Source organism: Protopterus annectens, chromosome 2.part2 (assembly GCF_019279795.1).
Source record: "Protopterus annectens isolate FY-2018-M chromosome 2.part2, PAN1.0, whole genome shotgun sequence".
Taxonomy (NCBI): Eukaryota; Metazoa; Chordata; order Ceratodontiformes; family Protopteridae; genus Protopterus; species Protopterus annectens.
In genome coordinates, this window is record NC_056730.1 from 646,322,634 (window position 1) to 646,340,793 (window position 18,160).

At 39.0% G+C, this 18,160-nt stretch overlaps 1 protein-coding gene across 1 annotated transcript in view; it reads left to right on the plus strand.

Moving 5' to 3' along the window:
- ATP6V1B1 (ATPase H+ transporting V1 subunit B1) overlaps window positions 1-18,160 on the plus strand; it is a 1,526,458-nt gene that overhangs the window by 1,333,920 nt on the left and 174,378 nt on the right. Inside the window, exons 9-10 of the mRNA XM_044064065.1 lie at window positions 1,172-1,295; window positions 14,622-14,772. Coding sequence (XP_043920000.1) covers window positions 1,172-1,295; window positions 14,622-14,772 — 275 coding nt within the window. The remainder of the gene's footprint in view (window positions 1-1,171; window positions 1,296-14,621; window positions 14,773-18,160) is intronic.

Sequence of the window (18,160 nt, forward strand, 5' to 3'; positions counted from 1 at the left end):
ACATTTCATTGCTCTGATGTGCTGGTATTTGCTTGTACAACAGCTTTGTGAGTCATGTGTTTCTGCATTTTGATCCTTAGGTGCAGTTACTATAAGACTCATACTTGTTGCTTGTGTTGTCTTGTAAGACTTGCCTGATGTATGTGACTTATTTCTAAGGATTGTAATACTCATACTTGTTTGTGCTGTTGTGTAATTTTTATTTCCAAGAATGATGGGGAAATTCATTTCAGTTTTCACATAAACTCTAAAGAATGTGATGACACTAATCGTAGTCTTTTCCATAGTCTCTGAAGTTGTTTACATCTGAAAAGAAGGTAGCAACTGTCAAAGTTAAATTGGCTAACCCTACTATTATTTATCTACAGTACAGCCAAATGAGTGATCTGAATGTTTGGAAATAAAAGTAAAGAATAAGACCATACCGAAAAGCCACATATGCAAACCCCATCTGTACTGAATAATACTTTAAATCTCCTTTGAAGGAGGCCCATGGGAAGGATGAAAAATGAATGGTTAAGGACAGAAAAGTATTCTAGCTCCATGAAATATACCCGTGTTATTGTTATATTGTTGTTAATAATTCACTGATTCCATACCTCGTAATTGACATTGTTAGGTACAAGTGACAAGTATTGCTGAACTGGTTTGTTTAGGAGAATTTGAAAAAATAAGATGATAGTTATGTGATCTGAATAATGAAGAAGAACAAACAAAACATGGATGTGACAGTGACCTATTATAAGGGAATGTATAGTCGCAGCATGTATTAAACTTAAATTCAGCTGTCTGGGTAACACTGTTTTGGCACCAGTCAGAGTAAATATGGCTGTGCAAGCAATGTATATCAGTACTGTAGTTAAAGCAAGTAGTGCAATCACCCAGGTTTTCTGAGATATTGCCATTAGGACAGTAATATTCCAGAGGTAGTTAATCACCATCATTAACACAGATGTACTTTCTGAGTTTCAAAGATGTGATACTTTAAATGATGCTGCAACTTTTCTTTATACATTTCAATTTCTTTAATAATACCTCTACAATATTCCATTATACAGTCATGGTTAATTCTACCATACTTACTTTCCAAAAAAGAAATCAGAGAAATAATATGCAATGTGTTTTCCTATTTAAAAATAACATCTATTTTAATGCTGTTTTTATTTCCTAGAATTGAGCGTATCATAACTCCTCGTCTTGCTCTAACTACAGCTGAATTCTTGGCCTATCAGTGTGAAAAACATGTTCTAGTCATTCTGACTGATATGAGTTCCTATGCAGAAGCTTTGCGTGAGGTAAGTAATGTCAAAGACTGTATGTTTGCAGGGTGTATTTTAGGTTAATAATAAGTATTGGTGACACTGTAAGACAAAAAAGGTCTAAAACAGGTAATCTTGACAAAAGCGATATTAGGTGAGGGAATATGATCTTTACCCACTGTAGTGCAACATCAGATTTGGAATATTTAATTGATGGTAAGGTGGTAAGGGGCACATTCCCCCATATGACTGATACAGAGGGTCTTGCCCTCATCCCCTCTCACAAAAACATTGTTTTTTGATGTGTTTAACTTCTGTCAATTTCTTTGGTTTAGACCATTTTTGTCATCTTTAAGCAATTTACACACACACACACACACACACACACACACACACACACACACACACACACACACACACACACACACACACACACACACACACAGGTTCATAGGGTGTACTAGGCTAATGGCCCTGGAGTCTTTACAAGCCTAACCCATAGAAGTGCCCTGGCATCGTGCTGCCCAATGTTAGTTCCCAGTGCTTCTATCAAGTAGAGCCATTGGAGTGATCCCCGGGGTGAACTTTCTATTACCTATCTAGTCATCAAGATTTCTCTTGAAGAAGGACAGTGAGGTGCTCTGCTTGACATGTTTAGGAAGTCTATTCCAGAGCATGGGCAGTCTATGGGTGAGGAACTTGTCCCCCCAGCATGTTCTGTTGATTGTGGTAATGAGGTTGAGGTCTCTGGAGCATGTGGTGTAGAGGGATTGGGATTTCTTTAGATGTAGCATTTCTAACAGAGCTGGGTCAGGCATGGATTTGTAAGTCAAGCAGAGATCGCATCTAAGTAGGCGATATGAGACAGAGAATAGCTGGAGTATTTTGAATCTGTCCTTGTAGGACATGTTTTTATTGCTTAGGATCCTCTTCATAAGGTACTTCTGTGGCCTCTCCAACTGTTGCTGGTGTCTAGTGAGGTACATGCCAAATGGGGCATTATACTCAATGATTGGTCTGATTAGGGAAGAGTAGAAAGAGAAAGATGATGACCTCTTTCTTCCTGGATGCAAAACCCTTGGTAATGAGATGTGCCACATAGGAGTACTTTCTGACAACAGTGGCAATGTGGTGGTCGAAGGAGAGGTTGCTGTCAACCTGCGTCCCCAGATCTCTTATAATGTCTTCCGTGTTCAGTGGGCTCCCATCGATGTGGTGATTAGTGGGAACTGAGTTTTTACCAAAGGGGATGAAGCTTAAGGCCATAGTTTTGACACCAGTCACTGGTTTTAGTGAGGCCTTTCTGTAGGATATCTGCATCACTTGGGGAGTTAATAATGGCTCCCAGCTTGCAGTCGTCTGCGAACTTGGTCAGCCAGAGTCCCTTTGTGTTGGCCCAGACTTCTGAGAAGTAGATGTCGAACAGGAGAGGACCCAGCACCGATCCCTGTGGGACTCCACTCATGACTAGTCAGCAGTCTGACTTGAAGTCCGCTACTTTAATACTGTGTGTTCTATCTGTGAGCCAATTTGCAACCCACCTAGTGATGTAGGGGTTGATACATAGTTTGGTGAGTTTATCAATAATCCCGAGTGAGGAACGGTATCAAAGGCCTTGGTCAGATTAAGGTAGGCTGTATGCACTGCCTTACCTTCATCCACAGCCCTGGTGACTGAGTCAACGAAGTCAACCAGGTTGTGCAGGTATGATCTCCCTTTCACAAAGCCAGACTGCATGGGATCTACAGTTTGGAGATTTCCTACATCTTTGTTAATCAGGTCCATGATGATACACTCCATAGCTTTACATATCAGACTCATCAGGCTAAGGGCGTGATAATTCCCAGGGTCTGTAGTGACTCCCGCTTTATGGAGAGGGATGACTGTAGCAGTGCACTATTTGGTAGGGACAAAGCCAGAGGTGAGGCTGTGACTGAACAGGGCACAAAGATGTGGTGCCAGTTCACTTTGTAGTTCATGTAGAACATAGCCAGGGATATTATTGAATCCCATGGAAGCTGTATTCTTGGCCTTGGACAATGCAGCTTTAACCTGTGCTGCAGTAATGGTGGGTTCCTGGCATTCTTCCGGTATTGTGATTGGTTCTTTGGGGGGAGGGGGTAAAGTCGGAATTGAATCTGTCAGCCAGTATGTTGGCAATATCTGTTGGCTAAGTATAGGGGGTACCATTGTGCAGTAACTCAGAGCAAATCTGGGTATTGCTGTGGAGGTTCTTGATATAACTATAGAAGGCTTTGTGATTGTTTTTAGTGTCTGCAGAATTCTGCCTTCATAGCTGGCTTTAGAGGATTTGATGAGGGATCTCAGCTTTTTGTTGAGGCTAATAAGTGAGTTTTTCCAGTCTTGGGACTTCACCTTTTTTTACAATAGTTTCTTCCTCCTGTTGTAGTGTTTATCAATGGTAGGGGACCACCAGATTGGCTTCCTTTTTTTGGAGGAGAGTGTCTTGGTTCTGTTGGGTATGGCTAATTTCATGCATTTATATACGTGTTTATACAGTGCATTGGTGTATGATTCGGTAGTCATGCATCTATTTTCCATTGGCATGGGTGCCGTGAAGTTAGCCACCTCTGTTTTTAAGAGTCCAAAGTCAGCTTTGGAGAAGTTTTTCAAGGTGGTTACATTTGTGGGGGGTGTGGGTGAGATGTGGATTTCCATGGTGATTAGTTTTTGGTCGGATCTGACCAGGAAGGGATTGACTATTGGTGTAAATCAATGGTCTCCCATGTTAGTAATAACCAGGTCAAGGATGTTGCTTCCTCTAGAGGGAGTCAGAATGAGCTGGTCCAGGGCATTGGAATTAATGAATTCCAGGAAGCTTTGAGCCAGTGTATTGGTGCTTGAGTAGTTTTCCCAGTTGATGGAGGGGTGGTTGAAGTCTCCTAGTATGAGAGTGTTGGGTTGGACCTTGATAGATTCCAAGGTGCTTAAGAATGTGAAGTGAGAGTCTAGGGACATGGTTGGGGACCTATAGCAGGCTATGACCTGGATCGCCGTCTTACCCAATGTTAGTTGTACATGAAGTATCTCAGATGCGTTATGCTGGGCTACTAGTCTGGAGGTGTGCATATCCTTTATGAATATGGAGACAGCACTACCTTTGGAGCTTTGATCCATGTTTCGGGACCAAAAGGTGTGGAATGAGTTATAGCCTGATAGTGCAGGGGTGCTTTCTGCCGCTTTAAACCAGGTCTCCGTTACAGCACAAATGTCGATGTTCTCCATTTTGAGGAGTGCTTTGAGTGAGTGCATCTTGAGATTTAGACTTCTAGTGTTGAGCAGCATGACCCTCAGATTGCATTTATTTATAGCTGTTATGGTGGTATTTTGGTCTTTGGAACACCACCTTAAAAAGGCACTATAGGGGTGGCAAGAGCCTTAGCCAGTACCCGAAAACCCAGGGGTGACAGATGCAGGCCATCTCTGGCAAAGCATCGAGGTCTGTCAGTCATGTTATCCCAAGCAAACAGATACTGGATCCCCTTAGAATGACGCCAGAAACTTAGCCAATTGTTGAAGTCAATCATTTTTTGTTTGTACTGCCGTATCATTCTAGGTGATGGTAGGGTACTGCTCAGGGCTAGTGTCATACCTGCCTGGGCCACATAATCCAATATCTTCACCATGTCTCTTTTCATGTAGTCCAGTGAGGTGTCTCAGGTCATTCACACCCACATGGACAATGACAGAGTCATACTTGTACTTGTTTTGGAGTGACCTGAGTGCGTGTGTTATGCGTCGGAGTTTGGCACCTGATAGATAGCTGACTGTTACCTTCTCCTTATTCAACCTAGTGAGTGGGACATCTGTGTGCCTCACTATTGAGTCACCTAAGATTAGTATATTGGGCAAGGTATTTAGCCTTTGGACCTAAGGTTGAGGAGCACATTGTGGAGGTGAGCTATGTGTCTGTGGTTTGTGCTGTGTTGTGGTGGTCGAGTGCATTTCTGTCTTGGAGGTCTCTGCTGTTTGGGTAAATTTCTATTGAGAGCCTCCACAAAGGTGGGTGTGTGGTTTGTGTTTTTATGTGAGATCTGTGATAGTGGGTGTTCTGGAGGGCTATGTGTTCCATGTGGTGTGGTGCAGGTGTTGACCTCCCCTTGACCAGCTAGTCCGGTCTTGGCTGAAGAGTGCATAGCTTCCAGTATATATATATATATATATATATATATATATGTGTGTGTGTGTGTGTGTGTGTGTGTGTGTGTGTGTGTGTATTTATTGGGTCTTCTCATTTGTTGATTATCCAGAATGTATTATATTTATTAAAAATATTATTTTCTTTTGATGAATATATAATGAAAATCCAGACACAATTTAAAATTAATAGCATTCTGACATCTATATACCGATTGCTACTGGAATAAGGCAGGGTTCCCATTTTTCTCTGCTTGGTTTTTACTAGTGTTAAATTTGCTATTGTTATTATTAAATAAAAACAAAATATTAAGAAAAACTATTATGGATTATATCATCTTGGTAACTACATATGCAGATAACATCATGTGCATATTTGTTTATCATCAAGACTTGTAAATAATTCAGTCCATTTTCAAGATTACACAAGAAGTAATTGTCATCATAGTGCACTGTACTTAGAGTTTATTTATTTTCATAAACCAGTTCAAAACCGTGTAGAAAACAGTATCCCCATAATCGACAATTTCATATTATTGGAAATATACCTAATTTTATGGATACTGTAAATGTTTCTTAAAGTGCTTATTATTTAGTACTTTATAAAAATGAAAAAGGATGTTACAATTTTTTTTTCCTTTTGAACTCTTAATGTTGATAAAACAGTCTTCTTGCTAGTTGCTATTTTCTATTACAGCACATTAGTTCCTCCTGCTTAAACTTGCATTACTCAGTTTATGAGAAATGTTAGCAAATGTTATGGTAAGGTGAATCTCCTCACATTCCATGGTACATTTTGACTCATCTAGTTAAGTAGCTTGGTTTAAGAGCAGCTGGTTTGTTACATTGTCTGGTAAACTAACTGAAAGCCACATAGTAAGCAAACAGAGGTAGAAAAAAACAGACCCTATACTCTTGACTACAGAATGCAGTTCATTAACAGCTCGGAGCCTTAATCCTCTGGTCTAACTGCCAGACAGTATTCTATTAAGATAGTACTTGCTGTGTGTGGACACAGTCTATCTATAATATGCCAGTAGAATGTATGGATGTTTTCCTTAGGTTCATGGGTAGTTATTAGGAATGTGGTCCAAGAGGCCATTGTGGAGCTTACTCCAAAGCACTGTCTGGTTAAGTGATCTGCTCAAGGTCACACAGTAGGCTAGTGGAGGTTAAGGGAACCAAATCCTATTCCACAGGAAGCAGCTCGTTAACAGCTCATGGCCTTAATCCCGTGTTATATGTCAGACTTAATTATGTATTACTGCATAATGCGTTGATTCACCATTTTATGCTGTACAGTCTCACTGTATAGGTAAAGATCATTCATACTGACATTATACATTTTCTGACACTAACCTACTACATTGCTTGGGGTCATGATGTCAAATTTCACACTGGTGAAAAAATTATTCTTTAGTGCTATCAGAGTAAATATTGATGTTTTCTGTCTGTCACTTGTATTATATTTATATGTAATAGACATTACAGATGAACTAGGAAGAAACTAAATTTTGCTGGCATTCATAGCTACAGATTGGGGCATCTTATTCCAATAGAAATCATGTCATCATCCTGATTTCCTGATGAAAAAATGGGGAATTGCTACTTTAGTATGATGAAAAAAATTGCTTAAGATTAGCGCTATGCTATAGAATGAAGGGTCCCTTATAAGTGTAGAATACAAAGGTAGTGTGTATAGACAGTTTAATTATATTGTAATATACCATAAAATGTGAAAAGAGTTGGATTAAAATGTTTGGAAGCAACTTTTTTGCCTTTCTTCGTTTTATTCTACTATTTCAACCCTTTTGGTTATGAAGGTAAAAGGATGTTAGAGTTGAGTTTAGTATCATGACAGATTTATCAGATTTGGCTCTTTTTCTTCCTAGATGCTTTGTTTTCCTTCCAGTGTATCCCTTTGCTTCTCTTCTTTGTTGAATTAATTGCGTGGCTATTTTATAAAGTACAATTCTAGCTACTGAAACTTGAGTACAGCTTTTGCAAAATGACATATTTGAATGTTAGAAGGTAAGTAAACATTGAACGAACCAGATCATAGTGTAAATATAGATTAAAAATAATAACTGATGACATTGATTATATGTTTTATAACTTAGTCTACATTTATAAATTACACCAAAAATAAGCTCTAGTATACCCAACTAAAGATATAACTCCGTGTATACAGACCTCAGTAATTTAATGAACAAAATAGTTAAAATACAAAACAACGATCTAGCGCTTTCATCTGCCGAATGCAGACTTCTTCAGAATAATCAATATGTGGTGCCAATGATTTTTATACTGTTTGAAACAATTGAACAATCAACTAATTAATTAATTAACCAGATTCATATGAAATTTTTAAAGCTGTATACATTAATTTCCATTGTGTATTACGCTTACTAAATATGCCTTTAACAATCCATTACAATTTCCCTTAGATAGATGTTACTGTTGGGAATCGAAATCATTAAAGTGCATTAGTGCTTTCCATATGTCAATAGGCATTAAATTTCATGCCTATTTGTTAAGAAATGCTTGTTTTACTGTATAAATTGATAGAAGTGTATGAAATGAAGCATGTACCTGTTTTGTACATTAAATTAATTTACCATATATATGTTATGTTCTACTGTGTCGCTTAGTTGATAGTATGTATATTTTGTTAAAACTTTAATCTATATTGAATAAAATGGTGTTGTGTTATATAAATTACCTAAATACATAAATAATTAATTCCTTAATAAAAAAGAAAAATTTAAAAAGTTATTAATTAAGTAATTAAAAACTGAAGTGAATGTTGTTGTATTTTTGCCTTCTAAAAATACACATTAAATACTAAAACAAATATACATAATCATTTCTTTAAACCTGTTCTTAAAAAATATGTTGTTAAAAAATATATATATATAGCATTGTGTTTGCTTGATGAAAGATATCTTAAAACACATTGAGGTGTAAAGAAAACAAAACATATAGTTGTACATATTTTAAACATTTGATTTGTTCAGCCCATGAAAAACCCTAAATGTGTTTATTCATTGTTTAAACCCCCAATGCCTTGCCTTATATTTATTTATATTTTTATTTATTATTTATATTTACATTTATAAATTAGACAAATGTTTCTGTGCATGTTAATAACATAATTATGATAGATTATTACATCAGAACAAAACTGAAGGATTATTGATTAGGAACTAAGCTAGGTATTCTACAAAATTAAGATAGCCAAATCCCCTGCATTTAATTAATACTGAGTACATTTTTAACAAAGTAATAGGGAGGAATATTTAGGAATTGCGTTATTTGTAAAGCTCTTTTAAATATAATTAGCAAGATGGTTAGTCAGATCGAGAGATAGGCATACACTGTGAACAACTTAATTAACTGCATCTGGCAACGATGATACAGAAAATGTGTCATTTAGAAGAATTCTGTAGTTATTACATAGAACAGGATGCAAAACATAAAAAATAAATAAATAAATACGTAAAATACCTTGAAAGGGGACCTGCATAATATATTTAACTGTTTGAAAAATGAATTCAGGCAATAAGAGTAATAAATTAAATACTTAAGTTTTTAGAAGCATTACCAATATTAATGTTAACTAAAGGAACTGGATGTTTTTCAAATTAGAAAGACTTTTCCTAAAAGTATTTCTTAAGTTATATATATATATATATATATATATATATATATATATATATGTGTGTGTGTGTATATTTGTATATATATATATATATATATATATATATATATATATATATATATATATATATATATATATATATATATATATATATATACACACACTGAGGTATTATGATTCAGTTGTATACTGAAAATGTTATTTTAACAATTGTGTAATTAATTTTATTTGCTTACTTTTATTATGTAGTGTGCTATTTTTATTTGCCCTATTTTGATGTATGCTGTGCTGTTTATGCTTGCTTGGATTAATGCTTATTTAAAGGCAAGACTGTAGCTGAATAAACTGAATACTGTATCCTATTTTCTGATCCACAGAGCAATAAAAGTATATAACTGTGGCACAGGCTTCTGTAAGAGTTATGCTCTCCCAGAAATCAGATAATCAAAACCCCAGCTGTTAATTAAATGCCTTAACACAGAGAATCAATTAAAAAACTGACTCATGAAGTCTGAAGTATTAATTTAAAGAAACAACAATATTTAGTTATAATAAAGTGCAATAGGAAACTGGAACAGAAAACTGGAATGTATTGTTTTACATAGGTTTTGTATATGGAGATTTGTGTTTGAATTAGAACTTGGGTATAAATATTTTCAAAACAAACTATTATGGGTATAGCAAGGCATAGACATTTAAATATAGTTTATTTATTTTGTGCAGTGAATTAAAAAACGCATACCCATGGTTAATGCTCAGATATTTTGCTAAATGTCTGGGATGAGGAAGGTTACACTTGTGGGGAAGGAGGTTACATTCTAGAGTCTGGTATACAATTTCACAGATCATGGCTATACCCTTTGCATAGTATCATAGCAATACTACCAAGCGTGGAACATGTACAGAAAGTACTGTAAGGCTAAAGCTAGTAAATATCAATATTGTTTATGAATGTATAGCACTAATGTCAAACCTGTTCAGCAAATGAAATAGAGTTGCATCAGGTGACCCTGAACTAGCCACACCCATAGTTTCATACCAACTTAGAGGCCCATTGGTTAACATGGTAATTATTCAGATTGTTATCAAGCATCTTCAAAATGACAGAAGCTGAAATAAATAAGGGCAACTTTTTCCATTATCTTAGTATTCTATGAGAAACCAACCTGCCTTTTTAGGTAGAATCACTCACCTCCGTTTCAACTCACAAAATTTGCAGCCTTGTTGTTACATAATTATGATAACACTTAAGAAGCAGACTTTCAAACAACACTGCATTTTTGAGGCTTTAAAAGCCAAGCACAGTGTATACCTGTGCATCATATAGGCAGTTGAGTACCACCCAATTATCCACCTTGGATTCCAGAAACTACCGTCCCATCAGTCTGACGAGCCTTATCTGCAAGGCCATGGAGCGTATTATCATGGAACTTATAAACAAAGACATTGGCAATCTTCAGACACTTGACCCCACCCAGTTTGGGTTCGTGAAGGGCCGATCTTGTCTCCTGAACCTGATTGACTTCTTTGAATCAGTCTCCAGAGCCATGGACAAGGGTAAGGTGGTCCACACAGCCTATCTAGACCTTGCCAAGGCCTTTGACACCATCCCCCCACTCTGGAATCATAGATACACTTACTAAGCTGGGCATTAATCCCTACATCACCCAATGGGTTGCTAACTGGCTTACTGATATAACCCACGCTGTAAAAGTAGCCGACTCCAAATCCAGCTCCAGACAAGTGACAAGTAGAGTACCTCAGGGTTCAGTCCTGGGACCGCTCTTGTTTGGCATCTACTTCTCTGAAGTACAGGCCAACACTAAGGGACTCTGGTTAACAAAGTTCGCAGATGACTGCAAACTGGGAGCATTATTGAATCCCCAAATGATGTGGATACTCTACAAAAGGGCCTTACAGAAGCAGATGCTTGGTGCCAGAGCCATGGTCTCAAGCTCAATGCCAAGAAATGCATAGTTATCCCATTTGGGAAAAAACATGTACCCATGAATTACCATATAGGTGGCAGTACACTAGACAACAAAAGTGTGATAAGAGACTTAGGGACACAGGTGGACACTGGTCTCACCTTCGATAACCACATCACCACAACAGTCAGGAAATCCTTCTATGTGGCATACCTCATCACTAAAGGCTTTTCATCCAGAAAAAAGGAGGTCATTGTCCCACTGTACTCATCCCTCATTAGACCCATTATAGAATACAATGCCCCATTTGGTATGTACCTCTCAAGACATCTGCAACAACTGGAAAGGCCACAGAAATACCTCACTAAAAGAGTCACAGGCCTAAAGCAGATGCCGTATGCTGACCACCTTAAAAAACTCCAGCTATACTCTGTCACATATCGTCTACTCAGAGGCAATCTCTGCTTAACATACAAGGCCATGTCAAACCCAGAGCTGTTGGACATGCTACACTTAAAGAAATCCCAATCCCTCAGAGCCACACGCTCCAGGGATATAAACCTTGTCATCACAATAAACAAAACATGCTGGAGGGATAGGTTCCTGACCCAGAGACTCCCCAGACTCTGGAATAGATTGCCCATACATGTCAGGCAGAGTGCCTCTTTGGCCCTCTTCAAAAGGAGCCTTGACGACTGGATGGGAGAAGGGAAATTCACCCCGGGGATCACGTCAGTTGCCCTGCTAGACAGGGGTCCAGGGAAGTAAATAGTGTGGGAATAAATAGCCAGGGAATTGTTATGGCTAGGCTTGTATAGGCCCTAGGGCTGATAACCTAGTACCAGCCTATAAACCTATGAACTTATGAAATTTGACTTATGTAAACTGCGGATCTTCAAGTACCATTTCAGTAAAAAAAAGTCTTTGGATTCTTTCCATCCTAATGAGTGATGTTTTTGATGGATAAACAAAAGATATTCTATATTTCAAAACTGATCTGAAATTCAAGTTTAGGTATATTGAAGTGCTTGAGACTAAGCAGTGTACAAAGCAAAGCTGAAACTTACAAGGAAGGAATTGTGAAATAACATGTTGCAGACTAATAAAATAATTTTAGAACAATGAAGCAAACCTGAGGCAAAAATTACCAGCTCAAAAAGATATGTTTTGAATGACCTCTTAAAGTAGTAGATTCAAAAGGTATGGGCTTTGATAGGCAAAAGACTGAATTTAAGGTAATGCTAGCCAGCAACAATCATCTGCAGGCAGAGCATAAGGGTCTATATTAGAACATCGAAGTTTCAGAACTTTGAATGTTCTAATATCGACCCCTATTCAGTAAAAGCTGAAAATATCGAAGCAACAGAAAACCAAATTTCTTCCTAGGGAAAGAATTTGGTTGTCCGTTTCTGTTGCTTCGGTACTTTCAGCTCTATGGTGGAAAGTTACGGGTCGGGTTCAAGTAAGTGTGCGATTGAGTGCGGGTTAGGTTAGTTAGGTTAGGGTGCGGGTTAGGTATGTGTGCGATTATGTGGACGTGAGGGCTGGGGCAGGTTAGGTGAGTTAGGGTTAGGGCGCGAGTTAGATATGTGTGCGATTGTGTGGACGTGAGGGTTAGGGTGGGTTAGGGTTAGGGCATGGGTCAGGTAAGTGTGCGATTGTGTGGACGTGAGGGTTAGGTCAGGGTAGATGAGTTAGGGTTAGGGCGCGGGTGAGGTGAGTGTGCGATAATGACGGACCTTAGGGTTAGGGTTTGGGTTAAGGTAAGTGGATAGTTAGTGGTGTGTGTATAGTTTAGTGTAGGGTTAGGTGTAAGATTTTAGGTGTATGTGTGTGGATTGCTGTTTGTTTGGTGTGCTTGTGTTGTGTGTATGTGTTTTGGAACAGCCAATTTTTTCCCTAGGAAAAAATTTGCTGTTCTGTATGTTCGATGTTTTCAGCTTTCGCTGAATGGGGGTGGAAATTAGAACATTCAAAGTTTTGAAACTTTGATGTTCTAATATAGACTCAAGCATAAGGCATGAGAGAGACAGTACCACACTGGTATTTCCTGAAGATAGATGAAGGGGGCTCAGGTCATGTACACACCATCACCAAAATTGTGTAGATGATACATGATTATACTGGCATCCACTGCACATTATAAAAGACCAGTATATTATGCTGGTAGTGAGAAACCCCATTAAGTAGCTGAACTGCATAATTCTGCACCATCTGTAGTGCAGTAATTTCATAGTTTGGTAGCACAGTATACAGGGCATGGTGGTAGTCCCAGTAGCAGGAAACCAAGACAAGCACTATCACCAGGAGATCCTCAGGTGGAGCAAAGTACCTCATACTCATTGGAATGGGTAGACATTGGCTGTGAACTAAATATGGAACAAATGCTCTTTCCTGGGAAACAGAACCAGATTTCTATATAATACTGATACTTGAATATAAGAGAGTATTCTGTTGGATTAGACAGAGCAAGAGACAAAATGTTATTACAGGGCAGGAAAGGATTTGTAAGATGGAGGGACCAAAGAGATACAAGAGGGTACAGAGAATGAGGCAATCTGGGAGGACAGAGTATAGGTCTAAGTTACTTAGGAAAGAAATGTCACAGGGAGGAGAACGCAGGGAATCCTGGGAAACAGAAATGATGAAAAGGAGCCAGGATCCGATATAATAAACAGAAGGATATAACTAAAATATATATATACTTAGTAAGTAGGTTATCAAACCCAGTCAAGAGAGGCAAAATGAAAAATGCAGTTAAGTGAGAGGGCATGATGATGGTTAGGGGTACAAGAAACTGATTTAGACGAGATGGAACATGCAAAATTGGAGAGGCAGGGTTATATTTTAGGAGCAAGTTCTGTTGGGGATGTCACTGTACACAGTGCCTAAACTGCTACTGCACTGGAGCTGTGAAATCTATTTTGCAACTGCGGAGTAGTCTGCTAGAGATTGGACTGCAATGATGGCATGGATTTGGGTATTATCTGTGTAGCTATAGACAGGGCTACTCTGGTGATGATGGTGGTAGTGGGGGTTATGTGCTGCTAATGCCACTGTATGGTTATGGCCTTGACATGTGTCCAATCTGAATGGGAAATATAGTGAAGCCTATTCCTTTGCTACCAGAGTAATCTTATATTAACATGTATGCATTTGTGATCACATGGCACAGTTCTTGTTAGTCATGCCATACATTTGTAACATAATGATCTGGTACTCTATGAATTCCTTGATTAATCTTCAATCCTTCTAAGTCAAATTATTAACAGACAGTGTGCCTTGAAACTCTGGCTATTTTATTTTAATCCATATTTAGATTAAATTATACATTTCTATCTGCTTATCTGTATAGCTTACAATTTGCTGTTAATTCCACATTCCCTTGAATTTCTTGAATTATCCATTTCTGAGAGCTGGAACAAGGAAATCTAAAATATATGCTGACAATGTCATGTTTGCATGGTTATATATTTTAATTAGGGTCCAATGGCATGTTTCAGCCTCTCATCAAAACACATAAAGAAATCTAATATCTATAAAGATAGTTTTGACTACTTTTTTTCTTTAGTCAACTAGACTGTATTCTAACCACACTGTTGTTTTTGTCTTCAGGTATCTGCTGCAAGAGAGGAAGTGCCTGGCCGTCGTGGCTTTCCAGGTTATATGTACACTGATTTGGCTACCATCTATGAACGTGCTGGACGAGTGGAGGGAAGAAATGGCTCTATCACACAAATCCCTATTTTAACAATGCCTAATGATGGTTAGTATATTAAGGAATGGTAAATATTGACTACATAACAGAGCAGCATCACAACTTAACTTTTTTATGATTATTTCAAAGTAAGGTAAACAGTAAAAAGCAGCCAAATAATCCAGTTCTGGGAATTTCATCAGAGAGAGTTCCTCATTTCACCATTTTAATGTGTCATAAAAGTACAATTCTGCATTATTTATTTTTTGTTTGGTTTTAGTTTTTGAGGCCCACAGGATCAGTCCTATAGCTCCCCTTTCTGAAACCAATTAGCAGTTGAACCATGCATTTATTCTTCAGATTTAGAAGTAATGCATGGGTTCCTTCTATACAGTGAGAATCCCTCTACCCCATTTGTTCCATGGTGGAGATGAAAGTCATGTGTTAAAAAGCTGAACAACCTGAAAATCCTGTTGAGTATCCTATCCCATCTCCTGCATCAACCTTTCAAGCTTTGCTATAGCTGCCGCAGAAGGTGCATTCTTGCTTTCTCCCATTTTCAACTTCCTAACAAAAACAAAGTGGCACACAGCACTTGCAATATGGACTTATTAGGCTCTCCTTCAGCATTGATACACCTGCATTCCTGCAGATTTTGCCAATAAGGCAGGTCAAGCTGCCTCCCTCTTCCCCAAGCATGGGCAGGCTGGCAACAGCCACTTGCTTCCATCCTCCCCTTCCCAGTCTTTCAAGCTGCCATGCTGTTAAGCAAACACAGGTCATCTGGGGTAAAATCAAGGCTTTATTTCTATGTACCATGTGGCTGGGTCCAGTTTGACATTATGTTATGTGTCCATGTGCTGTTTTTTTGAGATGGCTTTAGAGGACTAGGGTAGCCTTCTGTACGTAATTTTCCTGACAGTCAGGAAATCAGGGTCTCTTATCAGGAAATCTAGTTATGGTGGCTACTTGAAAGGTAATTTGAATCATTCTGTGAACTAACACATTTCCAAAGTATGATTCCTAACATGTTCACTGTTTTATTTGGATTCCCAGTTCTCATTGAACTCCAACTCACTGTAAACGTGGTTCATAGGTTCATAGGTTGGTACTAGGCGATCGGCCCTAGGGCCTATACAAGCCTAGCCATAACAATTCCCTGGATATTTCTTCTCCAACTATTTACTTCCCTGGACCCCTGTCTAGTAGCGTGACTGACGTGATCCCTGGGGTGAATTTCCTTTCTCCCATCCAGTTATCAAGGTTCCTTTTGAAGAGGGCCAAAGAGGTGCTCTGCTTGACATGTATGGGCAGTCTATTCCAGAGTCTGGGGAGTCTCTGGGTCAGGAACCTATCCTTCCAGCATGTTTTGTTTATTGTGATGACAAGGTTTAGATCCCTGGAGCATGTGGCTCTGAGGGATTGGGATTTTTTTAAGTGTAGCATGTCCAACAGCTCTGGGTTTGACATGGCCTTGTATGTTAAGCAGAGATCGCCTCAGAGTAGACGATATGCGACAGAGTATAGCTGGAGTTTTTTAAGGTGGTCAATATAGGGCATCTGCTTTAGGCCTGTGATTCTTTTAGTGAGGTATTTCTGTGGCCTTTCCAGTTGTTGCAGATGTCTTGAGAGGTACATACCAAATGGGGCGTTGTATTCTATAATGGGTCTAATGAAGGATGAGTTCAGTGGGACAATGACCTCCTTTTTTTCTGGATGAAAAGCCCTTAGTGATGAGGTGTGCCACATAGAAGGATTTCCTGACTGTTGTGGCGATGTGGTTATTGAAGGTGAGACCACTGTCCACCTGTGTCCCTAAGTCTTAGTGATGAGGTGTGCCACATAGAAGGATTTCCTGACTGTTGTGGCGATGTGGTTATTGAAGGTGAGACCACTGTCCACCTGTGTCCCTAAGTCTTTTATCACACTTTCGGTGTTTAGTGTGCTGCCACCTATGTGGTAATTCATGGGTACATGTTTATTCCCAAAGGGGATAACTATACATTTCGTGGCATTGAGCTTGAGCCCATGGCTCTGGCACCAAACATCTGTTTCTGTAAGGCCCATTTTTAGAGTATCCATATGATTTGGGGATTCAGTAATGGCTCCCAATTTGCAGTCATCTGCGAACTTTGTTAGCCAGAGTCCCTTAGTGTTGGCCTGTACTTCAGAGAAGTAGATGCCAAACAAGAGCGGTCCCAGGACTGAACCCTGAGGTACTCCACTTGTCACTTGTCTGGAGCTGGATTTGAATTCAGCTACTTTTACAGTGTGGGTTATATCAGTAAGCCAGTTAGCAACCTATTGGGTGATGTAGGGATTAATGCCCAGCTTAGTAAGTTTATCTATGATTCGAGAGTGGGGGATGGTGTCAAAGGCCTTGGCGAGGTCCAGATAGGCTGTGTGGACTGCCTTACCCTCATCCACGGCTCTGGAGACTGATTTGAAAAATTCAGTTAGGTTCAGGAGACAAGATCGGCCCTTCACAAATCCAAACTGGGTGAGGTCCAGTGTTTTAAGGTTGCCAATGTCTTTGTTTATAAGTTCCATGATAATATGTTCCATGGCCTGGCAGATCAGGCTCATCAGACTGATGGGGCGGTAGTTCCTGGGATCCAAGTTGGATCCCCCCTTGTGGAGTGGGATAACTGTAGCTGTGCGCCACTCAGTGGGCACAAAGCCTGAGGTGAGTATATGATTAAACATGAAACTTAGGTGAGGTGCCAGTTCATTTTGTAGTTCATGTAGAACACAGCCCGGGATGTCATCTGGTCCCATGGATGCTGTATTCTTAGCTTTGGAGAGTGCGTTTTATACCTGTGTGGCCATTATTACCGGAATTTGGCAATCTTCTGGTATTGAGATGGGCCATTTAGGGGGTCAGAAGGGGTTGAATTTGGCACTGAATCGATCTGCCAGGATATTGGCAATATCCTTGGGATCAGTATATTTAATTCCATTCTGTTGTAGCTCAGAGCAGATCTGAGCATTGCAATTTAGATTCTTGACATAGTTACAGAATGCCTTGTGGTTGTCTTTGGAATATTTGGCAATTTTATTTTCATAACTAGCTTTGGAGGATTTTATGAGGGATCTCAGCTTCTTACTGAGGCTGGTAAGGGAGTTTTTTGCATCCTGGGATTTTCCTCTTTCCTGCAACAGTTTTTTTCCTTTTGTTGTAAAGTTTGTTTATGGTAAGGGACTACCCAGATTGGCTTCTTTTTTTTGGAGGAGAGCATCTTGGTTCTATTTGGGATGGCACGATTCATGCAAGAGTGGATGTGCTCGTACAGTGCCTTAGTGTAGGACTCAGCAGTCAAACTTCCAGTTCCTGTCTGCATGGGTGTCATGAAGTTTGTAACTTCTGACTTGAGTAGCATGAAGCTGGCTTTGGAAAAGTTTTTTATGGAGGTTTCCTTATTGGGGGTGGGATGTGTATGTTAAGGATGATTAGCTT